This window comes from Cannabis sativa, chromosome 1 (genome assembly GCF_029168945.1).
Source record: "Cannabis sativa cultivar Pink pepper isolate KNU-18-1 chromosome 1, ASM2916894v1, whole genome shotgun sequence".
NCBI classification, from domain to species: domain Eukaryota; kingdom Viridiplantae; phylum Streptophyta; class Magnoliopsida; order Rosales; family Cannabaceae; genus Cannabis; species Cannabis sativa.
Window position 1 is genome coordinate 4,911,713 of NC_083601.1, and position 27,685 is coordinate 4,939,397.

At 35.1% G+C, this 27,685-nt stretch overlaps 4 protein-coding genes across 7 annotated transcripts; 3 read left to right on the forward strand and 1 right to left on the reverse strand.

Annotated features, from left to right (window-relative positions):
- Positions 1–9,069: 9,069 nt before the first annotated feature.
- On the forward strand, positions 9,070–14,903 carry LOC115705903 (uncharacterized). Its single transcript, XM_030633366.2, has 12 exons — positions 9,070–9,506; positions 9,810–9,911; positions 10,291–10,371; positions 10,968–11,077; positions 11,205–11,340; positions 11,545–11,643; positions 12,247–12,352; positions 12,478–12,908; positions 13,016–13,192; positions 13,298–13,495; positions 13,740–14,066; positions 14,538–14,903. The coding sequence occupies exons 1-12, from the start codon at positions 9,192–9,194 to the stop codon at positions 14,628–14,630; spliced, it is 2,175 nt and encodes a 724-aa protein (XP_030489226.2). The 5' UTR covers positions 9,070–9,191; the 3' UTR covers positions 14,631–14,903.
- A 4,126-nt stretch (positions 14,904–19,029) lies between these two features.
- On the forward strand, positions 19,030–24,604 carry LOC115705034 (probable sulfate transporter 3.4). Its single transcript, XM_030632269.2, has 13 exons — positions 19,030–19,876; positions 19,974–20,022; positions 20,122–20,320; positions 20,470–20,641; positions 20,732–20,797; positions 20,900–21,013; positions 21,220–21,339; positions 21,596–21,722; positions 21,994–22,280; positions 22,386–22,576; positions 22,764–22,849; positions 22,934–23,010; positions 23,096–24,604. The coding sequence occupies exons 1-13, from the start codon at positions 19,454–19,456 to the stop codon at positions 23,237–23,239; spliced, it is 2,055 nt and encodes a 684-aa protein (XP_030488129.2). The 5' UTR covers positions 19,030–19,453; the 3' UTR covers positions 23,240–24,604.
- LOC133031183 (glycine-rich protein 5-like) lies at positions 23,798–24,574 on the reverse strand. Its single transcript, XM_061104751.1, has one exon. The coding sequence runs from the start codon at positions 24,572–24,574 to the stop codon at positions 23,798–23,800; it is 777 nt and encodes a 258-aa protein (XP_060960734.1).
- Positions 24,605–25,142: 538 nt separating the features above from the next.
- LOC115705472 (trihelix transcription factor ENAP1) lies at positions 25,143–27,577 on the forward strand. 4 transcript variants are annotated; one of them, XR_004009471.2, is made up of 3 exons: positions 25,144–26,431; positions 26,520–26,646; positions 27,223–27,577. XR_004009471.2 is itself a non-coding variant. In XM_030632810.2 (2 exons), the coding sequence occupies exon 1, from the start codon at positions 25,212–25,214 to the stop codon at positions 26,424–26,426; it is 1,215 nt and encodes a 404-aa protein (XP_030488670.2). In that variant the 5' UTR covers positions 25,143–25,211; the 3' UTR covers positions 26,427–26,431; positions 27,223–27,577. The 4 variants fall into 4 exon arrangements, 2 of the variants coding, with proteins under 2 accessions (XP_030488670.2, XP_030488669.2); XR_004009470.2 differs by having other exon boundaries at positions 27,281–27,577; XM_030632810.2 differs by lacking the exon at positions 26,520–26,646 and having other exon boundaries at positions 25,143–26,431.
- Positions 27,578–27,685: the final 108 nt, after the last annotated feature.

Below are 27,685 nucleotides of genomic sequence, written 5' to 3' on the forward strand. Positions count from 1 at the left end.
TTGACAAGCATGTCATCGACGTAAACTTTCATGGTTTTTCCTACTAAATTAGTAAACATCATGTCAATATGTTGCTGATAGGTTGCACATGCATTAATAAAGCCAAATGGTATTACTTTGTAGCAATACAAACCTCGATCTGCAATGAAGGAGGTATGCTCCATTGGGATTTTGTTGTACCTGAGTACACGTCCATAAAATTGAGAAGTTCATGACCTGCAGTTGCATCAACAAGTCGTTCAATGCTTGGCGAAGAAAAGTTATCTTTCAGACAAGCTTTGTTTAGATTTGTGAAATCAACACATGTGCGTCATGTGCCATTAGGCTTGGGAACAAGGACGAGATTAGCTAACCAGTTTGGGTAAAATGACTCCTTTATGAAGCCACTCACGAGTAGAAGGTGAACATCTTCTTTAAGTGCTTAGTACCTAGCGGAGTCCATTTTACAGTGTTTCTGCTGTATCCTTGCACATCTGGGTCAATGTCAATCGATGACACATGACATCGCAGATAATCCTACCATATCTGAATGTTTCCATGTGAAAACATCCAAAATTTGTTTGAAGAATGTAACAAGCTTTTCTCGTTGCTGTATGTTTAGTTTAGAATTAATTTTTAAAAAATTTAAAATGTCAGAAGAGTCAGTAGGTATCGAATAGTTTCTTCAACTGGTTGTGCAATGTTGGAATAGTTGAGGGCCCATGGATTAAGATTGAGTCTTTTGACATGTGGAACTTCCTCGATTCAGGGGAGCTTCCAGCATATAAATGACATTGCATGTTTTCTTTTTTGCGATCTTGATCGCTAGGTTGTAACATTCTTATGAGTTAGACTGGACTCATCGCACAAATCCTACACTAGTGGGTGTAAGAAATTTTATTGTAAGATGATAAATTGAAGTAAAAAAATTCATCTTTGAAATTGGCCTTCCTATAACTGCGTTGTACGCCGAATATTGACCAATCACTGTGGAATCTTCCATAGATCTCGCTATTATTGGTGCAGTTCCAAGGGTAATGGGTAACTTTATCATACCCTTGATTCGGATGGTATCTCTTGCAAAGCCATAAATACTCGATGTGATGGGTTTGAGATTTTTCTTCTACAACCCCATTTGCATAAAAGCCTATAAATTGAAAAAGTTAACTGAGCTATCATTATCAACTAAAATGTGATGTACATTGTCCCTTCCTATATTCGCATCTATCACTAATGCATCGACATGTGGATGGTGCACCCATCTGGCATCGTTTTTCATGAAGATTATGTCATTGCATTCTTTTTTTGAACAATTTGACCGATCTGTCGTTGAGGTTGTTGACATTGGTCAACAACTTCTCTTTTGCTTCTTTTGCATATCTTTCACGCGACTTCTTCAATTCTCCGCCAATGTGCGCGCCTCCGATGATAGTGAGAATATTGCAAGGAGCCATGGAGCCACTCACTTCTCGTCACAGTTTCCACCATTATTTGCTTGGAGATTTCGATCATCTGTCCGTACTTCATTCTTCTTCTTATATTTGACAAATATTCCTTGACGAATCAACTCTTTAATTTCATCATGTAAGACCCAACATTCAAGAGTTGTGTGGCCAATATCTTTGTGATACTTATAGAATTTTCGCGTGTCTCTCTTGTCGCGGTTGCCCCTGATGGGTGGTGATTTTTTAAAAAACTCATTTGTGTTCTTCGATTGCATAAATATGGTCACGGGGAACTGCTAACTCAGTATAGTTGACAAATCGAGGACCTCTCTTGCGTTTGGGGGACTTTCTTTTCGAGTAGGAGATTTTGCTAATTTCAGACTACGACGTCTTGCTAGGCTGCGTCTCTTGGGATTGCATCCTCTCGACTCTGTTGTCGAGGACTTCTAGTATGATTTTTTGATCCTAGAGATTGCCTCTTTTATTTTGTTTTTTCAAACTCTGAGAGGGAATTCTCTATCTGCTTATGGAGCTCGACCATGGTGAAGAACGCCACTAAAGATTCAAGTCATCATGCTTGTATTCCAAAAATCAAATCAAGGTAATACACTTGTAATTAACATGTATACAAAAGAAGACTCGGGAGCTTTCTCGACCTTAGTTACTTATATATTAAAATGTTTGAAATAACTTTGTAAACCCTCACCTTCTTCTTGTTTAATGTTGGACAGCATTGTGTATAGTGGTTTGTAGGTCATGGTCGCCTAGAAGTGTGCCAAGAATAAGTCTACAAAGTCTCTCAGGTAAAAATTGAGGCTTCGGGTAACTGGCTAAACCACTCGTGTGCGTTATCTTCCAAGGTTACGGCAAGGATGCAACACTTGGCCAATTGTGGGACCTAATCGACCTCCATGATTGTTAAGCAAAAATTTCACATTTAGAATATTAAAAATAAATACAAAACACAATTTCACCTATGCTGAATTTATAGCATAAGAGTTTATTAATTTAAGTTCGACTCATCCAAGATTATAAGAATAATCTCTTAATTACAATCCTTTTATTTAAAGAAAATACCCTTTGATTCCAATTACAATGACATTAAATAATTAAAATAAATTTGGGAAATTTGGGGTAAATTTGGAATTGCAGCTGAACTCAGTCAATTTAATTAACTGAGCTGCCTACATACCTTCTTTGTGAAGGATCAAGCCACTTGTAGTTCAGAATGCGGTATTTTAGAATTTGGATATAAGGATTCTGGTAGATGACCACTTTCAGGAATCATTTGCTATTTTGAAAATTTGGAAAAATTCCTAGGTGTATGACCTTTTATGGAATTTTAAGATTTGTATTTTTATACCATTTTTGCGGTATCGGCGACTGCACTTAGTCTTAGCAACTAAGTTGCCTACGTATCCTTTTATAGGAATCAAGTCAAACGTAGTTCCAACAATCTTTGTGAAAGTTAATTCACTTTGCCATTTTGAGGTGAATGACCTCATTTAGCATTTTGAGATAAGAGAACCTCACTTGAGATTTTTTGAGGTAAAAGACCTCATTTGAGAATTTTGAGGTGAATGACCTCATTTAGAATTTTATAGAGGTGAATGACCTCATTTGGAATTTGATGAGGTTAATGACCTCATTTAGAATTTTTCAGGATTTGTGATTGTACCTAATCTTAGCAATTAGGTTGCCTACGTACTCAAAATGGGATCAAATCGAACGTAGTTCATATGTGTTCAAAGATTTTGTATCTTGTGATCATATATTCTTTTAGGAAATTGAGTTTAGTTTGGATGGAAACTTTTGGACTCACTTTAATAAGATTAGAGATCACTTAGATTACAATCCTATTTTGACGAGAATTGTACAATAAAATTTAAAACTACTCTAGATTTTTTGTCTTTAGGAAAGTAATTTAAATTTTATATTTTGGAATTTCACTCAATAATATTTGAGGAAAAAAAAGAAAATAAATATATATTTATTTTCTAATTAAAAAGAATTACTACCCTTTTTATTTTTGGTACACAGTGAGTGTTAGGGTTGATAAAAACAGCTCACTAACATTTCATAAATATATATATTTCGTATATATATACAATATTTATTTGTATGTGTATTACATGATTAGAATTCTTTTTGTCCCAAGTCATACAATTCTTCTTGTGGTATATATATAAAATCATATATATATATATATATATATATATATACTACTATATACTCAATTTTTGTAATTGGACTCACGAAAGAATTTTTTTTTTTTTGCGAGACATTTGCCCAAGCCAAAATTTTAATTTAGAGCCATTCAGTATTGATATGGATTTATTCTCTTCGATTAATTATACTGTCTTTGACCAAAATTAGTATTGGTTTTCTTTTGGCAGTACATTAGTTCAACTGTTAAAAGAAAATAAATTTTGCGGGATGATGGCATCCTTTGATCGGTAGAATTAGGATATTTTTTTTTTGAATGAGAGCATCCATAAATTTAATAGAAAGAAAGAATTCTATAAATTTAAATTTTGACGGAATGAGAGCATTTTTTGGATAAGGGCATCCATAAATTTAATGGAAAGAGGGATTCCATAAATTTAAATTTGGTGGAATAAGGGTATTTCATGGATGAGAGCATCCTTTGATTTTGTGGAATGAGAGCATTCCTTGGATGAGGGCATCCATAAATTTAATGGAAAGAGGGCATTCCATAAATTTAAATTTGGTGGAATAAGGGTATTTCATGGATGAGAGCATCCTTTGATTTTGTGGAATGAGAGCATTCCTTGGATGAGGGCATCCATAAATTTACTGGAATGAGGGCATTCCATAAATTTAAATTTGGTAGAATAAGAGTATTCCATGGATGAGAGCATCCTTTGATTTTGTGGAATGAGAGCATTCCTTGGATGAGGGCATCCATAAATTTAATGGAATGAGGGCATTCCATAAATTTAAATTTGGTAGAATAAGAGTATTCCATGGATGAGAGCATCTTTTAATTTTTGTGGAATGAGAGCATTCCTTTTTCATCTATGAAATGAGGGTATTCCATAGATGAGAAGAGAAAAGAGAAGAAGGATTGCAAAATAAAATTGAAAAAGGATTGGATGGATTCCATAAGTACTTACTCTTGAAGACTCTGAGCAATTGCAAGAACAACAATGATAGATTTTTTCTCTTTTCTTTTCTTTCTCTTACTTTTCTTTGCAAAGTGTCGATACCCTCGCCTTTTTTTTGGTCTGATTTTCTTCTCTTTATAGACTCTATTTTTTTTTACTTTATGAGAAAAGTGGTGAGAGTGGGAAGTGGGAAGTTAGAGAGAATAGTGGAAGAATTAAAAATAATATTTTATTTTTCTTTTGATTCATTCTGACTCATTCTTTTTATGTATTATTATTACTTTTATTTTTAATAATAACAATAATAAAAATCGATTCAACAATGATAGTAATAAATTTATCTAAATAGTCGATGGGACTAGTCAAACCTTTGTATTTGAGCGACTCGGATAGGCAAAAATCCTTAGGGATTTGAGCTTATCACACTTCAACGGTGAATGAAAACGTCTCATGTAGTTTATAGAAGAGCTTCCTTTATTTTATGACCATCCTCAGAGCTCTTAGGAAACTTTCCTAATCTACTCCTCCAGGTGTGATATTAGTTGGTGTCGCGAGATCAGGAAGAATATTCATGTTGTTAACAGGAACATTGACAAGATTGACAGGTGTAATAACTAGGTTGACTGGTGCACCAAGTGGATTGACTAGTGTGGTAACTAGATTGACTAGAGCATTAACAACATTATTAATTATTACCTCAGGTTGTTTTGCGAGAGGGAGGACTTGATTTTTTGCTTGGGAATCATAGGGCTCCCGTCGATGTATGTTGTTTGTGCAATTTTCTACTTCGGGTGATCACACAAGGAAAGCCTCATTCAGTTGGTCTCGTAGATCTCCTCTTTGGACGTGGCATCTGCCTTCAAGATGCATAAAAACTGATATTGATATGGTATACACATTAGGAGTGCGACTATCAGATCAAAGTGACTCAAAATCATACTCCTCATGGGTTCTTCAATCAATGCCACTTTTAAGATTGTGACGATCATTGTCTTTTTCTTCGCGATACCTCTCTTCCCTTCTACTTCTGCGAATATCCTGTGGTGAGCAAAATCTTAAATCTCGTCACTGATCTTCCTCGAGAACAACATGTCCCTTTCCACATGTAAGGACTCAAGGTGGCTGATTCAAGTCGGGAGCGTATGGATTATGCTCATTCAATTGCTCTCTTGCATAATACTTACAAACACATTCACCGTGATGTCTAGTAGCATGATTACGTACTTCATTATTAGTATTTCGTACATTGGTAGGTTCACGCAGTGGGATAATGTTCTAGGTACGTGGCATTCCTACGACTTCAGCTGGCAGGACTCGCATTTGTTCTTATATAGTTGTATATTGTGCAGTTGATAATTGCACCATACCCTCATCAAGTGTGAGTAGGTGTTATTGGTGGGAAATGACCATTAGTCGCCATATGAGTTATCGTGTCTCTTGAGGCTCTGACTAATTCTAAGAACAAATTCTGGGGGATGGTGCTAGTCCGTCCAATTCCTTCAAAAATGGTGTCAATAATGGGGTTCTCACCCGAGTTCCACCATGGTTGGGAAAAACTATGGTCTCGTTGATGTTTTTGTTGTTATTCTGGTTCGTAGCTATTGTGATCTTCCTTCAAAATCACAAAATATTGCTGAAAAGGACCCTCCTTCTTGTGTTAAATATTGTCGGAGGAAAATAGATAATACCAAATTAGTGCGAGTATTCAAGAGAAACAAGAACACTCTTTTTGTAGAATTATGAGTATCCACCTAGAATGGCGAATACTCAAATATAAATAATGAGTATACAAATAAAAATAGCAAAAATATAAAAGAGATAGGGAATTATAGTGGTTTAGTTAGAGCTTAATATGCTTAGTCTACTTTTGCAAGAGTTTGTGATTCGATCCTATTCAAATTGGAACATTCCTTTATATAGAAAGCAAGTGATCCTTTGTACTACATAACCTAATCGGTCAGACATGACCGTTACAACATTAATTACATTTAATTAAGATAAAAAAACGTTTATATAGAATAAATGAGAGAAAAATTTCAACCATTCTTAATTAATACTCGAATGTATGCGACTTTAGGAGTCGCAATTGACCGTTCACTTTCTTGAGCAACATGCGAACTTGCGAGTCCTTTGATGTTACTCGCATATAAAGTCTCGGGACTATAACCTTAGGGTCATTTGTGAGATAGAACTCCCGCAATTATACCAATCGTTTATTGAACATTCATGTACTGACAACATTGAATTGTACGGGTTCAAGACGAGTCATCATTAGTCATTTGGACCAATCACTCATAGAGGCACAATCTTTACAAGAAAGACAGTTGTTCATCGCATATAATTGTTATACACGTGACTTGTGCTAACTTGATCCTGCTTTTATTTATTATAATGATCATAGTGTGCGACTAGACTTGGCCTAAGTCACACCTTCTCACAAGTTCTTATCATGTGAGGATAGCTCTACTAGAGCAGTTATTGACACACCATCTTTTTCCCGCTAGGAATTGGATCCACGTGTCAAGTGAGATTGTACTCGTATTTTTAGGCAAAAAATTCGCACTATAACATTATTATTGCAAGTTTTCTATAGTAACATTTTAATTATTGTTAGAGTTAATTGCGACATAGCCCAAGTAGTTTCACGTCTCTAGCTATTAACCCCAAAAAGTTAAATTTTAGCGGCAAAACTCCCAAAATTACTATGCTGTTAGCAATTTATAATTTTTATCCAAAATTGATTGTGAAATGCCATGTTGTATTGTCCACATGAATATAGTGTACACGTGGCACAACTTTATTGATCCACATAAATAATTAATTTAAAAAAATTAAAATAAAAAAAAAAATTGATTTCTTTTTTCCTAACATATCATATTTTTTTTTTATTCATTCATTCATTCTTCTTCACCACCATCACTATTCATAGCCACTATAAACACCACCCACTACAATCGAAACCAACAATAATCTATTTTTTTATATATAAATTTATCATTCGTTATATTTTTTTTCAAGATAGTGATGATTACAAGTGAGATACAGTGATGACAACAACTTTAAATATAATAACAAGTGAGATACGATAATGACAACAATTTTAAATTTAATGAGTTTCCTATAAATTTATCAATAGTTATATCTTTTTTTTTTTTTGTATAAATTTAATCACACATAATTGCTAAAATTCTCTATTCTAATTTAATTTATGTAGAAAGATATATATATTTAAAATTAATTTTATAAATATATGTTTATTAAATTAATTAATAATTATTGAATATTCCTTAAGTAAGAGCATCACTTTTGTTGTCACAAGTGAAGATATTTTTATATCCTTTGATTTTGAATCTAATGGTAGCAATTTATTTAATTATGGTGGAGTATCTCATATAGAATTAATAACGGATTTTATTTTACTTTCTTACATACACATTCTTATAAAAAAAAACACATAATAATAATTCAGTCCATCCACATAATTCATAAAAGAGTTTTTTTTTTTTTCCTTTTTCCTTTGAGACTCACGTGAGCCCATTAATTCAACGAACATGAAGCTTTTTTCTGGAGTGGAAAATATATAAAACTCCCTAATCTTCCTTTCTCATTATATTTTTTATGGCCAACGATAAAAACAAAAAAAATCATCAACACCCTTCAGTTACTATCGAAGTAACCAAGAAATATATCTGCACTCCTTAATTTTAAAAACTATTAAGTCTTTCTTATGATTATGAAGTTTCAAACTATTTATTAAACTAAGCAACCACCTATGTAAGAGATTTGAGAATAAATAAAATATAGATCAAGAAAAATATAATAATTATTGATGCGTAAGATATATATTAACTTCTATAACGCGAGCCATTAAATTCAGTATTTTTCTCAACTGAGCAAAATAATGTATCAATCTCCATTAATCTTGACAAAATTATTCAAGCGAGCAACTAAAATTTTGAAGGTTAAGAAAATGGTGAAATATAAAAACGGCATATCTCACGTTTTTTTGCAAAGATAAAGTTAACTTGAATTTAGAGAAAATATAAATAAAATAAAATTAAAGTTTTTTTTGTTGAGAAAATAAAATTGAAGTTAACTAATAGAATGTTCAACAACTTATTTTAACTAATCAAAAGTATAAAAAAATGTTACTTATGAGAGCAAAAGTAACGTTTCTACCTAAAAAAAAAATCTAATAATTATTTTTATTAAGTTTAAAATAATTATAAAATATTAATTAATAAAATATAACCGCGCGTGATTTGTTTACTAGTTGTTAAATAAAAATATATATGTTTTTTTTATTTTTCAAAACACCAAATTTCAACCATGAAATTGAGTGTTCGGTTATTCTCAATAAAACGACATGTCGTGTCTGGCTTTTTAGTTTTCTGTTTGAAGTGGTTAACTTAAAACTTGAAACATCCATTTTACACGGTGACAAGGGTCTTACCGGACCACACGTGATGGACACGTGCCAACAATATAATGGCCAATCCACTTTTTCACCTCACATCGCCGCCTTTCATCCTCTTCGCATAGGGAAAAAAAAAAGGAAATTCCATCTTCCTACCCTGACAATTGCGATATTCTCTCTTTGCTTTTCTAACAGATTTTCCCGAGAACCAAACGGAGTTCAATGGAGTCCACGCCCGTTAATTGGGAAGCACTCGATGCCTTAGTCATCGATTTTGCTAAATCTGAGAACCTAATCGAGGACTCCTCTCCCTCTTCTTCTTCCTCACCGTCGCCGTCGTCTGTACATTATTCGCCTTCTTCGTCTTCGTCTTCATCTCCGTTTCCTTCTTCGTCCTCTTATCATTCCAGAGTAATCATTCGCCAGATCAGACGGTCCTTGGAGACTGGTGAGGTAGATACCGCTATCGATCTCCTTCGAGCACATGCACCTTTCATTCTCGATGATCACAGGCTTCTCTTCCGATTACATAAGCAGGTAATCAGTCTTGTATACTTTCAATTTGGATGTTGAGAAAATTTGAGCTATAATTATGATAAACTGAAGTTTTGGACATCACTTACAATGCATTAATTACTAAACTTTGTAGGAGATTTTCTATTTCAAGTATCATAAAATCTTAATTATCCAATTTTTATTTCCATCTTCTATGTATTTATTTCTAATCAAGATTATCGTTTATCTATACAATTAGAGGTATAGCTCTCTTGTTATTTCAAAGTTTGACTCTTGCTGTTTTGATTGATTCAATTAATTCATTTTCGCCTATTTTCTGTGAAGAAATTTATTGAGCTATTGAGAAGAGGAACTGTGGAGGATCGTGATTCTGCAATAAATTGCTTGAGGACCTCTCTTGCTCCTTGTGCTCTTGATGCCTACCCGGTAGTTTATTTTTGTCTATCCTTTGGTTTTTGTTACCTACAATTGAGTTTAAATAATTGTGTCCATAACAATAGTTTTTAAAATTTCTAATGTGTATAAAGCGGGATTTCTGGGAGAAAATTGTATGAAAATTAGTAAGTAGAATTAAAAAAATCAAGGGCTGAGTTTATAAACCTTGAGTTAGTTTACTGTTTATAACCTTTAAGACAAGTTCATTACAGAATGCTTGTGTCCCTTGCTTTTGTTTTATCATTGAAGCAGACTTGGTTTTTTTCTCTGTCCCACTCTCTTTTAGTACAGGCAAGTTGTGATAGATGAATTTGATTGATCCTTTTATCCAGTTGTAGAGTCTTACATATTTCTTTATCTGCAATTTAAGGAAGCATACGAGGAATTCAAGCATGTACTTCTTGCCTTCATTTATGACAAAGATGACCAGACTTCTCCAGTGGCAAATGAGGTGACGATTTTATTGTAATACATTCTTTTGACAGGATGGGTCTTTGTGTTTTCCTTATTTAGTATTGTTTTTTTAACCGTACTCATAGTTTCCACTTGCACCAGTAGGCGACTGATTTTTAATGATAGACCGCCCATAAGGTTCGCTTATGTGAGGCAGAACAAGATGAATAACTAATTGTCCTAGTAGTTTCAATGTAGTTGATTGTTGTTATTTCTGAGTTTTATTTTCTGTTAGGGGGTTAGTTTAATTGTTAGAAGTGCTGTTATGTTTCTGTTAGTAGCTTCATTCTGTTAGAGCAGTAGTTAGTTAGTTAGGGGTATAAATAAGTGGTGTTGGGCCGTATTAATCAGTTTTAGAGTCTTCAGAGATTGGTTATATCGAACTGTGATTCTTTGTGTTTGTAATGCGTTGGACTTAGTCTCTAACTGAGACTAGTAGCCTTTGAGAAATAAAGAGAAAATTTTCTGGTGTGTGTGAGTGTTCTTGGCTGAGTTTGGGAGAGTTCTGTCGTTTAACTGTTTCTTTTATTTTCATGTATCGGTAGAAGGATTTCTCTATTAGCTCGTTTAACTTAATATGTACTGTAATTTCAGTGGTCTGAAAGGAGGAGGTTTGATATTGCCGGATTATTGTCAACTGTATTAAGAGCTCATCTACATGCTTATGATCCTCTTTTTTCAATGACATTAAGATATTTGATAAGGTTAGCCTACTTTCACTAAATTTTGATTTACGTACTTTTTTGTTTTATACTTCAGTTGTAAACTTACTAAGTTTGCTGATTATGTTGGATTTTTTTTTTTCTTTTCTTTCCTTTTACATCCGCATAGTATACATAAAGGATTTTGCTTTCGTCAAGGAATATTTTCACCCATATCAGATCTTACTGAGAGGTTGCTTCTTGAGGACCGTGACCCTCCTGCAACACCTCAAGAGAGCTCATATGAAGCCCCCCCATTTGATGAGGTGATTTATTTTGAATGTAGCTTGATCCATGAACTTTCGTATTAGGTGTTGTAGGATAACAACTTCATTATCCTAGAGACTCAATACATGCTCTTGCTTTTTTGTCATTTCTGTAGTGAGGATTTAGCATCTCGTTTCTACTCTTTCAAGTATGGGTATCTGTTTTACACAACTCTACTTTTGCATGATTGCTTGTTAAATCAGGTGGACATTCAAGCTCTTGCGCATGCTGTAGAACTTACAAGACAAGGAGCAGTTGATAGCTTGAGATTTACAAAGGGTGACTTATTCCAGGCATTTCAGGTTATTGAATACCAAACATTGTACTCGTAATTCTTATTTAGCTGCTTTCAGATAGTTTTTTTTTTCCTTTCTTATTGGTCACTGGTTCTCGGAGGCCTGATTTGAATTAAAGCCAACATCAATAAGAAATATTCCTTTCCCCTCTTCCCTAGTTGTCTTCTTCCCAACAAGAAGCAAAACAGTTTCCGGTATTGGTTTATCTTCACAATGAGAGTTCATGTGAGTGGAAATTATTAATAATCAAAATTTAGTGTACATAGCGATAACACACTAAATTCCCGATCTTGATTTTTCTCTTAGGTGGCATAGAAGTGTTCTCTGAGGCCTGATTTGAAATATAGCCAACATCTTTAAGTAATATTCCTTTCCCCTCTTCCCTAGTTGTCTTCTTCTTCCCGACAACACACAAAATTGTTTGCAGTGTTGGTTTGTCTGGCAATAAGAGTTCATCTGAGTTGAACTTATTCATAAACGAGATTTTGTGTACATAGCTAGAACCCTCTAATTTCCTGATCTTGATTTTTCTCTGAGGTGGCATAATAGTATGTGTTAACCTATCGCCTATAGTTGGCTGAAATCACTAACCTTGTCATGACTTTGCAGAATGAATTGTGTCGGATGAAATTGGATGTCACAATGCTTGATGAGCTTGTACATGAATATTGTGTTTATAGGGGCATTGTGGATTCTGTTGTTGCACCCCCATCTGGTGAGTAAAGCTTTTTCTCCTTTGTTTTATTGATTGCTAAAATGTTTTCACTTCCTCTCTCGTTAACCTTTTGAATTCTGATCATGTCTTATGAAACTATAACTATCTTTTATGCCTTCTGTCAGGAAATCAACCTGTTTCCAAACAGTTGAAAGTTGATCAATCAGTGCTTGTTCTTCGCTCATCAAGAGATTTAACTGGTGATGTGGATTGTAGTGCCAGTAAAAATTCTGAGGATGATTCCTCCATTATTGATGAACAGATGGATGTTTCACCTGAAAAGAATGTTGAAGCAACTAACATGCAAGGAATTAATGTTGAAGTAAGATATGCTCGTGAACCAACTTCCTTTCATGAAGACTGTAGCACCAGTGGATCTCAACGACCTCAAAATTTAAGAATTCAGCAAAGAAGCAGAGTCAGTGCTGGAGAAAGGAGTAAACGTAAGCGGTGGAGGGGAAGACATGATGAATGTCATACTTCAAACACTTTTTCAGATGAATCTAGTAAGCAAGATCCTAGCACAAGTAATGCATACATCTCTCGAGAACAGCAGGTAATTGTTTGGTTGTTTATGGGGAGTGAGAAGTAGCTATTGCTATTTCATGTCAATTTATTGATTCTTACTCCTGATGGTTTTATTGAACAAAATATTTTGGGCAGAGTTTGGAAAGATATTCTCCGTTAGATATTAACAATAGGGAGGATAGATATGAGATCCTGCTTGGGGTGAAGGAATTAGCTAGTAAAGGAATGGCTGCAGAGGTTGTTGAAGAAGTTAATGCTTTAGATTTGGACTTCTTTGTGCAAAATCCTACTTTGCTCTTCCAGCTTAAGCAGGTATGCTGATTTTATATTGCCAATGGTATCGTCTAAGTGGCTGTAAATATATTTATTGAAATCATTCTTATCAATAATGCCTTTTTTTTTCCTTCAACAATCTAGGTTGAATTTCTGAAGTTGGTGAGTTCTGGAGATTATTCCAGTGCTCTGAGGGTGGCATGCTCCCACTTAGGTCCTTTGGCTTCTAGTGATCCAACTTTACTGAAACCTTTGAAGGAGACTCTGTTGGCATTGCTCCAGCCTAATGAGGATGCAATCAGAAAAGGCTTGCCTTTACATGCTCTTTCAAGTTCACTCCAGGCATGTGATAGCTTTCTGATAGACTTTGGGTCCTGGTCATTATTAATATTTTAATTAGTTCTCTCTTCTTATTTTCAGTGTTTCTTGCCCATTAAGAAGTCCTCCTTAAGAATGCTTTTCTCCTTCAATTTTTATTTGTTTGACTCGGAAATTGCCAACAGCCTTTTAAGATTGTGTTTTTACAAGGCTTTTTTATTCTCTTTTTTCATAATTTAATATATTATTAACATATTCATATTGGCAGGTTGCAATTGCTAAGAGACTTGGAATCGAAGAACCGCAGCTTATGAAAATAATTAGAACTACCCTTCACTCACATAATGAGTGGTTTAAACTTCAAATGTGCAAAGATCGCTTTGAAAATCTTTTACAAATTGATTCCTTGAAAGAAGCCAATCCTTCTTTGCTTACTACTATTGCTACATCAAAGATGGCTACGGACGGGTCTTCTAGTGGATCACCCCAGGTTACTCAATCTTCAAGTAGTAGGATGTCAGAAGATGGTAGCAGTCCTACTCAAGTGTCCTCTAGAGATGTGGTCTGTGATGAAAATGCAATTTTAAAAGTTATGGTAAGTATTTCTATTCTTACTAGGTTGAACTCTACTTGAAATATGTCTCTTCACATATTGTCATGCCTTATTTAGAATGGGGTTGTAGAACTTGTTTCGTAACATAGTTTTAATGTTCTAATAATATTTATTGGACCTTTGAATTGTAGAAGTAACCTTAAAGTAACACCTGATTTTTGTCAGCTAGTGTTGTGGTAACTAAGTGAAGTCTAGAAAGTTGTGTAGTTTTCTTTTATCACTTTCCCCTCGTCACCTAATTTTGATGGTCAAGTATGGTTTGCTCTTACAAAGTTCAAGGAACCACGCTATAGTTTTTTGGTCTCTAAATATTGTAAGGTTAGGTAAGGAGTCATGTTTCATAAAAAGAAAGAGTAGAATAATATGTTTACAATACAATTTTTTCGTTCAAAAATATTGGTTCACAGAAGAAGTTGGCTTAAAGTAAACTATATAATTTTTGGATCAATGCAGGAGTTTCTGGCATTGCCAAGGGCTGATGCTATTCATCTTCTTGCTCAGTACAATGGGAACGCTGAGATGGTCATTCAGCAAATTTTTGCATAGCTTGAATCGTACCACTAAAAATGTACCCAATGGCGTGCTTTGTATATTAATCATTATTACAATATCTCTTTCCCTCTCTTGTTGTGATAAATTTATTTGTTGATTCAATTTAGCTTCAGTACAGAGCCCGGTTGAAAGGGTAAGCATGCAAAATACAGTATACTAGTACAGTAGCTGACACTTGTATTCTAGTTTGTACAATATCATAAGGTTTTTCCTTGCCCATATAATCAAATCAACGGAATAAAAAGAAATTGTTTTATTGATTCTGAATTTTTTCCATATTATCCTGATATTCCTTTGGGTATGCATGCTTCAAGTCTCAGCTACTTTGAATAAGAGCATGATCTAATTCCTGTCGCACCATGACTTCATTGAACTTATTTTTTAGAATCTCTAGTCTATAGGTAGAGTTGCCATTATCATGTGACACTAATCAATCTAAAGGCAATAATCTCATTTTGTTTTGTCGTGACTTTCTAGTTAATTGTCATTGGATTAATCAAATATTCATCATTGCATACATGATTTACACTTTTAGAGATGTTTCGAATTTTTACGATAGCCATGGTACTATTACAGTGGATGAAGAGTGACTTTATTAGTTTTCTGTAGTGTAGGTTTGCAATTTATTTTAGTGTTTTTGTTATATTATTTATAATAGTATAATATATAGATTAAATATGTGTAATAAACTAATAATATGTAACATATGACTATATTAGTTGTCATCTTTTTGTAACATTTGGGGAGTTGTTACCATGAGTAACCTCCACCGTTATCACCAACATTAAGAGTGTAAAAGATGTTACACACTTTTATTTAAAATTCTTAATGCTATAGGAGTTATGGTGTGTGTAAGAGTTACATTTGAGTCCATAACATCTATAGGGGTTATGAGTTTGAATTTCAAATGGTGATATCCTAAACACTATATAAAGAGGTCTAAGGTGCTCATTTTGGAGAGGAAGTTTTCTATCAAGAAAGCACTTTGCTAGAAAACCCTAAAGGCTTGATAATTCCCAAAGATATTTCCTAGAGAGTTCCCTTAGTGCTTAGAGATAGGGGGAAATAAGCTTTTGGACAAAGGTGTAATACCTTGTTCAAGTCATGGTGATCCCCACTAATCTACACTCAAGGTTGTGAGTGAGTGTTTATATATATATTATTCTCTTGTTATATATATACATATATTATATTACATGTGTTGTAATCTTCTCTTCTACCTTTCATATATATAAATATGTAATATATATAGTGTATATATATGTATTGTAACATATATTTAATCAATCTCTGATTTTAGTCCTTGTATTATTTTACAATAGAGTTGTAATAAATCTTGATTTTCTTCCATTGTTATAAAATCTCTAACAGTTTTGACTTTTTCTTTTGGACACTATTTTAGTGTTTTATTGTAATTTTTTTTCAATACTCATTTTAAACATCTAAAAACATACATAAAAAATTTCTTAAAAATAAAGCTTTAGGCATTGAACATGTTGGTGCTTCGAGAGGCCGACTGCTTCGCCATTGATAGTCTATGCAACATTAGTCCATGAATGTTACGAACTCTCGCTTCGGTTATGTACAGTTCCATCATCCTGTAGGATCTGAAGCTATTGGTATTTTGATCCATCTCCCAGATGGAGTCATTGTAAATAATAGGCGCGGAAAGTGAAGCTTTGGTCTTTCCTTTTGCCCCTGATCCTCTCTGCTTCCGCGGTTGGGGCATCCTCAAGGATAACCTCAAGGATGGGGTCATGTTGAAACTGCAGATGTCATTGTCTGTGCATCCTCAATATTGCCCGCCTTAAGGTTGAACTTGTCATTTGAATTAGTCACTGGAAAATAAAAAGAAATGAGAAACCTAGCAATTAAAATACCTAATATCATAAGGACCGTGCGAGTATTGGGGAAAGCCTCCCCTAAAATTGCTTGGAGAGGTCTCCACTGGACTCATCACTCGAAAAGCTTCATCCTCGCAAAATGATACCTCAAAGTGACTAGGAACCTAAAGAAAAATGAATAGAACAAGCCCATTTAGAGCCCTAACAACTCCAGATGGGCAGGCCGAGGCGAAATTAACCCAAAGTTTCACAAAAATTTCCCACTCAAGCTCAGTTCATATTCTATCACCAATTTTCCAGAAACATGCAAATACGCTCATGATTCAACATTATCCACTCTAATCGATTCACTACCACACCATCCTAAATTTTTTCTCTAGGCAGTCGCATGCGAGGGAATTCAGAGTAAAGCTCAAAAATACAATTTTATCCTAGCATAAAATCAAGAATATTGACCAGTTTTGAAATTCATACTTGTGATACGACTCAGAAGAGGAGAATGATCGTTGATGGTGATTCAAAAACCTTTTGGCCAGTCGATAATGCGATCAAAGACTACTTCTGCAATGAACCCTTCATTTGGCTGGGGGTGAATGGTGTCAAGGTCAAGAGGCAAAGCATGTGGGAAATGTCGTGTCCTGATTCGTAGCAAGAAATTTATGAGAGTGTCAAAGCTTTCGCGCATTCACTGGTAATGGTTTGAGAAACTTTAAAGTTACTCGGTCTGGGCTTTGGCTCTAGTTCGAGGATGTTGAGAATGAAGAAATTTTGAAAACGTGAGATGGTAAAAAGAGGAAGATGGCTTATTTCGTGTCTATCTATAATCGAGATCAATCCACACAATTTGAAAATTGACGGCCCAAATCTCATTCTCAAAGGACTCAAAGCGATCTAACGGTTAAGGAAGTGAAAAGATGGCATTTAATTTCCCTCGCCTCGATCAAAGCACTCGCTTTTCATCATTACATGCCTCGAGCGCAGTGTGCATTAAAGAGTTATCACGTCAATGACCCTAATGCCAGTAGGGTTTTCCATGGAAAACACGCTCTCAGCAAACGCGTATTGTCTACATACTCATTAAAGAAACTAGACGCGTAAACTGCAAGTTATACCCTGTAGAGAATTTTTTGACCTTTTAGTTGCTTAAGGCCAGATAGAAAGGATACTTCGATATTCTCAAAAGTCCCTATGTGTCACATTATATTTCAATGGTTCGAAAAAAGGTTGCAAGCTTCTGCCACTCAAGATTCACAAAAGCTTGGGGGTAAATGTTATTTGTGTTTTCGAATAGAGGAACGTGTCATAAAAGTGAGTAGTATCGATTTAAAGGATCACTAATTAAGTCTCCTTAATTAGCCAGGGTTTGCAGAGAAGCTATACAAAAATCGGGAACAGATTGAGCCCAAGGGCTGCACAAAGACTTGTCCCGCAGCATATTGCCATTCGAGACCCAGAAGCCTTACTGTCTCTCTAGAACTCGAAGAAAGTCAAGCTCCACATGTGTCCCTCCGACACCTGGAAGGCACCCAAAGAGTCCAACACGGACACTAACTACCTAAAAGAAGTCCAACGTCTAATGTGAAGAGAGACCCAAATCGTCCTAGCCACGGTTATTCCTTTTTCTGACATAGGATCAGATCTTGTCCCCTGCGTTAGACCATGGTAGTGCGCACACCCCACCTTTTCGCTTGATGGTTTGTCTAGGCGTCTTCTTTTCAAGGTAAAAATTTTTGGTGACACGTGTCATGTGCCAACAATAGTCCCCATTGTCCAACTGCCTTTCCACATGAGCAAAAACCTTCTGGGTAGTCAATTCTTTACAAGTATTTTACCCCAATAGTAGACTTATTGGAAAAATCCAAGCATGTCATGGGCATGTCTATACCCGCACCTTAGCCTATAAATATCTCTTCATTTTCCTTCAAATGGGAGAGCGAAAGATAGATAGCCAAAGCTCTGTTGAATTTCCTCTAAGCTTTCTTCTTCTAGGTAGAGTTAGGGTATTCTTGTAACTATTACTATAAAATATCATATAAGTCTTTCAAGGTCAATATAGTCATTACTCATGAACTAGGGTTCATTAACGATTAAATCACATAAAAAATTTTGTCTTCTTTATTATTGCTTTATTTATTTCTTAAGATCTTGTTTAGTTAGTTTATGAAAATTTCGGTAAATAATAATAATAATAATAATTTATAACCAATATCCTTAAATAAATAAAATAAAACACAAAAGAATTAGTAGCTCCGGTTATATGTCTGTTGGCTTTTTTAGTTTAATATTTATTTTCTAGCATAATCATTTTAGAATCTTCTTCGATATGATTCATAATTAACTTAAACTCGCCTCAATTAGATTAAAAATAAAAATATATAAAATAAGAAACCTTAAAACACTACTAATGCTTTCTAAATAAACGGATCTCGTCTTAAAACACTTTGAAAAGCCTTTGTAGAAATCAGGCATTTATTTCTCTGGTCAAAAATATTCCCCAACCGTACAAAATAATAATAATAATAAAAAACAATGAAATTAGTATAATTTCAGATAAGAACAAATCATATATTTAATGAATATGCACACCACGTTACCATATAAGTATAATGCTTTCCATATATGCACGTGTCTTGGAGTACGTATACATATATTCATATAAAAACCATGCAGATGAAGCTTTTTCCCCCAAATAAGAATTAACTCTTAACCAAGTACTATTATAACTGCATGTCTATACTATACCACATATCTTTCTAATCTCTCTTCTCAATTAATTATTTTCTCAACCAAGTATTAAGTAAGCCAAGTAGTTCCTCTCTGTTGTCTGATCATATAATGATACTTTAATTAATATATAATTTCCTTTTCTAACATATATTCCTCCTAGCTATATACGTATATGATCACTTGATCGAACTGACTAATATATATTCATAAATAAATAAACAAATTAAAAGAGAAAAAGGTAGAAGAATGAAAATACCAGTCGGTAGTAATGATCATGATCATGATGATCGTGATTATAAGAAGAAAGGAGTATTATTAGATCAAATAAGAGAAAATAACAATAGTGATGAAGATGATGATGATAGGAATAGGATGATGATGAGGATAAATATGGAGGGCGGGCAACAAGTAGTATTAGAAAGGATGATCCACCCAGTGATTTTACCACCATTCTTTTCAAGTGGTGAGAAACTTAAGCACAAATTGTTTGAGATATTCTTCCCGGATGATCCTCTTTTCAGTTTCAAAAACCTTACAGTTCGGGAGAAACTGTACAGAGCTATTCGGAGCTTCTTCTATATCTTACAATGGTTGCCTAATTACAATTTCATCCTCTTTAGATCTGATCTCATTGCTGGCATCACCCTTTCTAGTTTGGCCATCCCACAGGTACTTATTACTTATATAATATATATAGTGTTTAATTAATTAATTTATATTAATTCTTTGATGATCATTATTACTATTATTATTATTATTATTTCAGGGTATTAACTATGCTAAACTAGCGAAATTGCCTCCAATAGTTGGGCTATGTGAGTTGAGTTCATTATTTTTAATTTAAACATTTTCTTCTCTTCTTAATTATCATTTCTTAATTAGTAGTTTTTTTGTGTGTTGATGATGATGATTAGATTCAAGCTTTGTGCCACCGGTGATATATTCGATTCTAGGGAGTTCAAGACATTTAGCGGTAGGACCAACGTCGACGGCAACATTGGTGATGGGGACAATGATTAGCCAAATGGTTAGTGAACCACATCTCCATCTCAGACTTGCATTCACAGCTACCTTTTTTGCTGGCTTGTTTCAAGCTTCTTTCGGCCTTTTTAGGTAATAATATTATATTTAGAAATTGTATTTTGGTAAAATAAGATAAATGTATTTTTTTTATATATATATTTTGAACTGAAATAAATATTATTAAAAAAAATGAATATATAAGAGAGTTATTTATTGTGTTGAGGTGATGACTGTTTTAGGTTAGGCTTCATTCTTGATTTTCTATCAAAGGCAACGCTGATTGGATTTATGGCTGGAGTAGCCATCCTTGTGTCACTCCAGCAGCTTCAAGGATTGCTTGGGTTAACTCGCTCCACTAATGAGATGCAACTACTTCCTGTAATCTCCACTCTCTTCAAATATAGAAATGAGGTGCTTCAATTTCTTTATTACTTGATAATATTAATTGTTTCCTAATTATTTTCTTTTTTGGGCCTAATAAAAATGTTTATGATTTTTCAGTGGTCTGGCCAAATCATCATAATGGGTTTCTGTTTCCTGACATTTCTACTAGGAGCAAAACGAATTGTAAGTAATGATGTAGTTACTATTTATATTCATATTATTGCTCAGAGCAAGTGTAAATACTTTATTATACATTTGAATATCTTATATATTTATAAATACCAGAGCTCAAAATGGCCAAAGTTCTTCTGGGTTTCAGCAGCTGCACCATTGGCTTCTGTTGTTTTTTCAACTCTCGTGGCATTTATCCTCCAAACGAAATTCAAACATGTTCCTAAGGCAAGTAAGAATATGTTACTCCTCCATTTAATATTTAACCTTGCTCACCACGTTACTGATAAAATGACTGAACTAACTCAACAAGATCTTAAATATACACTTAATTATATTTATGCAGATACTTGTATACTTGTATTAAATATACTATAAATAGTGATAAAATTTTAACCCCATTTAGTTTATTGGTTAATTATTGTCATAAGCAGATTGGTAAGCTTCCAAATGGTATCAACCCTCCTTCAGCAAACTTATTGTACTTCAAAATTGATCCATACATGGGTCGTGCTATCGAAATAGGCATTTTAGCCGGCATATTATCTCTTGCAGTACGTTCCACTCTTTTATTCCTATAATTATAATGTTTTTGTATATTAATACATAATATTAGATCATATGTTCAACCATTTGGAAGTACTGGTTCCAAATGAGGGTCCATTTGTTGGTATGTTCTTTTGATGAGATTAAATGGCCAAGATTCATTAATTATATATTGAGATTTTCACAAATATTATTTTTGATCTTAGTGGTATACACTTTAAACTTTCTATTTTGTTGGCTGTTTGGATTGGATTCAATCAATAGGAAGGAATTGCAGTTGGAAGAACATTTGCTTCATTGCAAAACTATCAAATTGATGGGAATAGAGAAATGTTGGCACTTGGGCTTATGAATATAGCTGGTGCTTGCTGTTCATGCTTTGTAACAACAGGTGATAATACAATATAATTCTATATATATATATATATATGAAGATATGTACTCAAAGTTTTTTAATCATATCCACTATCAAATTTGATGTTAGAATGTGGAAGTATGGTTGAAAAAGTAAAATAGGATGAGATGTATGGTAATAACTATTAGGTTCTGTCTCAAAATCAATTGGGAGTGTGTATAGATCATGTATCATGCATATTATATATGATATTAAATTACCACACATTATCAATGTTTTAACTCAAAAATCTTGACAATTATATTAGGTTCATTCTCGCGGTCTGCGGTAAATTACGATGTAGGAGGAAGAACACAACTCTCAAATACTATGACAGGAATAGTTGTGCTTGTGACTATGCTATTTCTCATGCAACTATTTATTCACACACCAGATGTGACATTAGCTGCAATTATCATAACGGCTGTTGTTGGACTGATCGATGTTAAGGCTATGGTCAATCTTTGGAGGCTTGACAAGCTTGATTTCTTGGCTTGTTCTTGTTCATTTTTTGGTGTTCTATTCGTCTCTGTACAGACTGGCCTTCTTGTTGCTGTAATACTTCTACATTGTCTTACTCTCTTTAAAATATAGTAGTTATCAAACAAAAATTTTCATTACTTTCTTTGATATCTAACTGTTCTGTTTTGGGATTTGTAGATTGGAGCTTCAGTGTTCAAGGTAATTTTACACTTGGCAAGGCCAAACACTATAGTTTTGGGAAACATACCAGGAACTCAAATCTACAACAGTCTTTATCGTTACACAGATACCAAAAGAGTTCCTTCCTTCCTCATTTTGGGAATTGAATCTCCCATCTACTTTCTTAACTCAACTTACCTCCAAGAGAGGTTAGTACTTAGTAATAGTAATTTCCTCCCTTCCTTCCAACTTTTCCAACTATAGTAATATACTCTCTTACACTTGTGATTATTCATTATGTATAATTTGCTGTCTACAAACTACAAAGTTTTTTTTTCGCATATATGGTAAATTTTGAAATTGTATTTGACATTTGACTCGTTTTATTTCTTCTAGGATATTAAGATGGATTCGAGATGAAGAAGAAAGGATTCTAAGAGACAATGAGTTACCTTTGAAATGTTTAATCATTGATATGACTGGTAATGTAATTATATTTTTGTTATTAACCTGTTAGTTATACAACCAAATCTTACCATTGATTCATTTTTGCTTGTATTTTTCAGCTGTAACAGATATAGATACCAATGGTCTTGAACTTGTATCAGAACTTAAAATGACTCTAGCCAAAAAATCTCTCCAGGTAAGATTGAGATTGACACTTGAATACGAGTAGTTTGCTTGTTTAAGTATATATATTAAATGTAGCTTTGATTTGGACTTTGTAGATGGTTTTGGTGAACCCTGCGGCAAGTGTAATGGAGAAGCTCCACTGTTCAAAGATAATGGATTCATTTGGATCCAAGGGACTATATTTGACGGTAGAAGAAGCTGTGAGTGACATATCATCATCATGGGAAGCATTACCATAATCGAGATGTGAAGTGGATCGTAATTAATACTACCCTCTCACAAACAAGTACGTGGGAATGGAATTCTGCTTAATGACATGAGTTTCAGCAGAGTACCTAAAAAACGACTGAGACAATATGGAAAGAGAATCTGTGCACATATGTATACTTACTCACAATTCACAAACACACTCATTTACAGGCTTACAGCTACAGGTTAGAAAATGGTAGATATATTTGTATGGATCAATCAAACAACATTGTATGCGTACTGCCCGTCTATGAATGAAAAGCAGAGAAAAACAGAGTCGCTCGTTAATAAACAGCGCACAAACTGTTTTTGCATAATTTTTTGATTCAAATTGCTGTTATGACATATTATATGTTGAGTTCATTTTTGTTAATAACACATTAGCATAGCATCATAACACTGACGTTAAAACAGAAGATAACAAAGCTGAGCTTACTACTACTAAGACAACAATATTAGATACTTCATTTCAGCTTTTGTATTAGTAGACCACATAAAAAACAAAAAAAAACTTTCTAGTACTGATACTAATGTTAGCTTCAGCTGCACTAGTTCTTGCCACCAACAAAGCCTCCACCGCCTCCACCACCTCCAAAACCGCCACCAACACCTCCACCTCCACCGGTGCCTCCTCCAAAGCCGCCACCAACACCTCCACCGAAGCCACCGCCGCCACCAAAACCTCCCCCACCACCAATCCCTTTCCCCATTCCTCCACCAAATCCAATGCCACCCCCTTCGCCAGAACTACCCCCAAGCCCACCACCAATCCCTCCTCCGGAACTACTGCTGCCTTTGCCAATTCCTCCACCAAATCCACCTCTAATACCTCGGCCACCGCCCTTACCACCCACCCCTGCACCACCTCCCACTCCTTTGCCGACGCCTCCTCCTAGTCCACCACCAGCTTGATGATTCTTGTCATCATTTTTCTTATGCGGCTTCCCCCCACCGCCAATGCCACCACCTAACCCACCCCCACTGCCAAAGCCACCAAAGCCGCCTCCGCTGCCAATGCCACCTGCTACACCACTGCCTTTCCCAAAACAACCAGGCTTTCCTAAACCAAACCCAGGTTTGGATCCAAAACCAAAATTGGACCCGTAACCTTTGCCAAAACTAATAGAATGCCCAAACCCCAATCCTTTGCCGCCACCCCAGCTCGGAAAACCATCGAAAAACCACTCTGGCTTCTTCACTTCCCCAGGGCCAGAGCCACGGCCCTTCTTTTCCTCCAGCCTCCTTCCTTCAACACCAATATCCCAAGCTAATATAACCAATACATAGACAACCCATAAAACCACCAACTTCCCCATCCCCGCCATTATTTTGCATGAAATATATTTCTGAAGCTTGAAACTCTTTGATGTAGCATGGCTTTATATAGAGCACAATGTATAGATTCAAAATATAAGTAAATAAATGAGATTGTTGGAAGTTGGAGAGACCACTACCAAGTACCACCATGGCTTTCTTTAGATGCAATCTAGGTCGATTTAATTACATGCCGGTTTACGTGATTGGGTCAATTGGCATTGCATGTACAAGCATTCATGGTGTCCATGACTTTCTCATGCAACTACCTCTCTAATCTTAATATTATTATTGTTATTATTATTTCTTTTCCTTGAGAACCGAACGACATTAATGGTTTTCAAACTACCCAGACCACACAAGGGATTCGCATGCACACTACACAAGTATCAACAAGTTCAAATTCAATCTTGAAGAAAATTAAAACTACATTACAAGCTACAACAATATGATGAATTTAATAATAGTAAGAATAAATACAGGGGTGATACATCAAACGACGTGCAGTAGCCGACTCATAAGAAACGACGTGTCGTATTTAGTATATATGATTTTACCAAAAGAAGTATATTTTCGAAAGAAATATCTTTGATTCGATAAATCGTCTTGGAGAGTCTGACTGAGTTAGTGTTCATTGATTTTTCGGGGATGGAAGGCATTGGCGACGATAATCCAAGGTACCCTCGTAAATCTTATACTCCAATTCCATATGGTTTCTCTAACTCTAACTCTAACCCCCAAAGGCAAAGGACTCGTACTCGAAACATCCCATTTACTCGCCCAATTGCCAATTTCAACCACGATTATGATGAAGATGACGAAATGGATGATCTCAACGAAGAAACCGAACACGAAGACGGGAACGTAAATGGGGGTAGTCGTAATTTCGATGAGGAGGAAGATTTCTTGAGGCATCCGAAGAAAAGAAGGCTGAAGAATTTGGTTTCGGCATACGAGTTCTCTCCTCGGGTCAGCCTGTCGGATTCGGGTCGAAATTTCTCTAGGGTTGGCGATGATGATTGGACTGAGCATGGAATGTTTGTGCTGTTGGAGGTTTGGGGAAATAGGTTTCTTCAACTGGGGCGGAAGAGTTTGAGGTCGGAGGATTGGGAAGAGGTAGCGGAGAAAGTTTCTGAGGCTTCGAAGATTGAGAGGAAAGAGAGTCAGTGCCGAAATATGTTGGAATTATTGAAGAACAAGTACAAGAAGGAGAAGTTGAAAATGGAGCAAATGGGATTGACATCTAGCAAATGGGGTTTCTTTAAGAAGATAGATATGTTAATGGCTTCTTCTCCAAGACAGGACTATGGTCTTGCTTGTGGGGTTGATTCGGGTGAGTTTGTGTTTATGAATACAAGGGTCTATTTGGATAGGTCGGATGGGTTTGATGAGATGAGGGATAGTCCTATGGAATCAGAGGCGTCTGAGGATGAAACTGAGGATGGGAAAGGTGGGAGAGATTCGGATAAAGGGTCTTCCTCTTCCGAATCGTTTAAGGTGTTGACTGATTCAATTAATCAGTTTGGTGAGATTTATGGGAAGATTGAGAATAGCAAGAGGCACCAGATGATGGAGTTGGAGAAGTTGAGGAAGGATTTTTCTAAAGAATTGGAGCTGCAGAAGAAGCAGATAATGGAGAAGACTGAAGCTGAGATTGCAAAAATCCGGAAGGAGGAAGAAGAAGATGAAGATGAAGATGATGATGATGATGATGATGATGATGATGATGATGATGATGATGAAGAAGAAGATGATGTTGAAGAAGAAGAAGATGACGATGATGGTGAGGCTGAGGCTGAGGCTGAGGCGGTGGTGGAGGAAGACCAGGATACGGGTGCTTCTGCTGAGGACTTTAGCGACTGATACGGGTAAGTAGTATGGTCATACAGTCATACTTACTATTACTACGTTAGTTTTGCTGAAATTACATAGTATTGATATTTGATTACTCGTCAGGTCTTATATATCTACACATTGGGATCATTTAGGCTCATGGTTTTAATTGACCATGGTGTCTATTTCTTATGAAGCTCTTATAGGAAACGATGATCTGTTTTTTCTTTTCAAGGTGTTAATGCCGCCGGTAAGTACAAGATGCCAAACTTCTTGTAGAATTGGAGTTAAACTAGTAACTTTACTGTTAGGTGCTTATTGTTATGAATCATGCCACAACTCCCATTGGTTTAATGCTTGTTTTTGTTGGACATTGCTTATTTATTGATGTAGCGAGTGCTTTCTACCCCACTGCAGTGTGATTTTCTTTTTGAAACGGATGGTCAAGTCATTTTTATTTGTTTTTTTTTTTCATTTGAAGTTATGCTTTTAGTCATTCTTTTGTTTTTTGGGGGAGCAGAAATGCATATATAATTTGAGAGTCAAAACGAGTTCTCTGCTAACTTTGCTGATACATATTATTATCAAGTCTAGCTAGAAAAGTTTTTAAAAACAGAAAGGACAATTTTTTAGTTATGGTGTCAAACACCCTCCACGCTTTTGTTTCTTGGGCATGTGGTGTTGGCCACCAACAACACAAGCATGGCCACGTTCACAAGGCTTGAATTGCTCAGCCTGAAGCTTCTCACACTTAGTATTGGAATAATGCCTTACATGAAATTTTATCTACTTTTTTTCTTGTTCCAATTCTGTATGAGTTATGCAGATTAGTCCTGATTTTACTTGTGATCAATTTCAAATGAAACAATCTTGTTTTGAATCAGGAGTTTGAGCCCAGAGAAACATGGTGATCTGTATTTTGTCACAACTGCTGTGGTGAAAGAAGCATCTGCATTGTGGTCAAGGAAGGGCTTTGCCTAGCGAAACGATGAGACTTGCTCAAACGGTGATAATATGTACACCCCATTTGTAATCTTATATCGTGTCATATGAATATATGATGTATTTACTTTCTTCACTATAGTTTTTTTCTTAAAAATTTATTATTCAATCAATAGCTTCTTGGCAACTTTAAAATCCTGGTAAGTTGGCAATATTAAAGAGCCTAAAGGTTTTGCCGATGTGCCCTTTTCTTCATTAAGCTTCCATATTTTCATAAGCAAAATTCATAGATAGATGAAATAGAAAACATGAAAATTAAAATGAAATAGTAAAGTCTTGAGCCTATG

Excerpts from the sequence above, each read along its gene's own strand:
- LOC115705903 (XM_030633366.2), top strand. The coding sequence starts at position 9,192 with ATGGAGTCCACGCCCGTTAATTGGGAAGCACTCGATGCCTTAGTCATC. Across the intron at positions 10,372-10,967 it reads CTTCTCCAGTGGCAAATGAG|TGGTCTGAAAGGAGGAGGTT; the intron begins GTGACGATTTTA and ends CTGTAATTTCAG. Across the intron at positions 13,496-13,739 it reads CTCTTTCAAGTTCACTCCAG|GTTGCAATTGCTAAGAGACT; the intron begins GCATGTGATAGC and ends TCATATTGGCAG.
- LOC115705034 (XM_030632269.2), top strand. The coding sequence starts at position 19,454 with ATGAAAATACCAGTCGGTAGTAATGATCATGATCATGATGATCGTGAT. Across the intron at positions 19,877-19,973 it reads CTAGTTTGGCCATCCCACAG|GGTATTAACTATGCTAAACT; the intron begins GTACTTATTACT and ends TTATTATTTCAG. Across the intron at positions 22,281-22,385 it reads AGACTGGCCTTCTTGTTGCT|ATTGGAGCTTCAGTGTTCAA; the intron begins GTAATACTTCTA and ends TGGGATTTGTAG.
- LOC133031183 (XM_061104751.1), bottom strand. The coding sequence starts at position 24,574 with ATGGCGGGGATGGGGAAGTTGGTGGTTTTATGGGTTGTCTATGTATTG.
- LOC115705472 (XM_030632810.2), top strand. The coding sequence starts at position 25,212 with ATGGAAGGCATTGGCGACGATAATCCAAGGTACCCTCGTAAATCTTAT.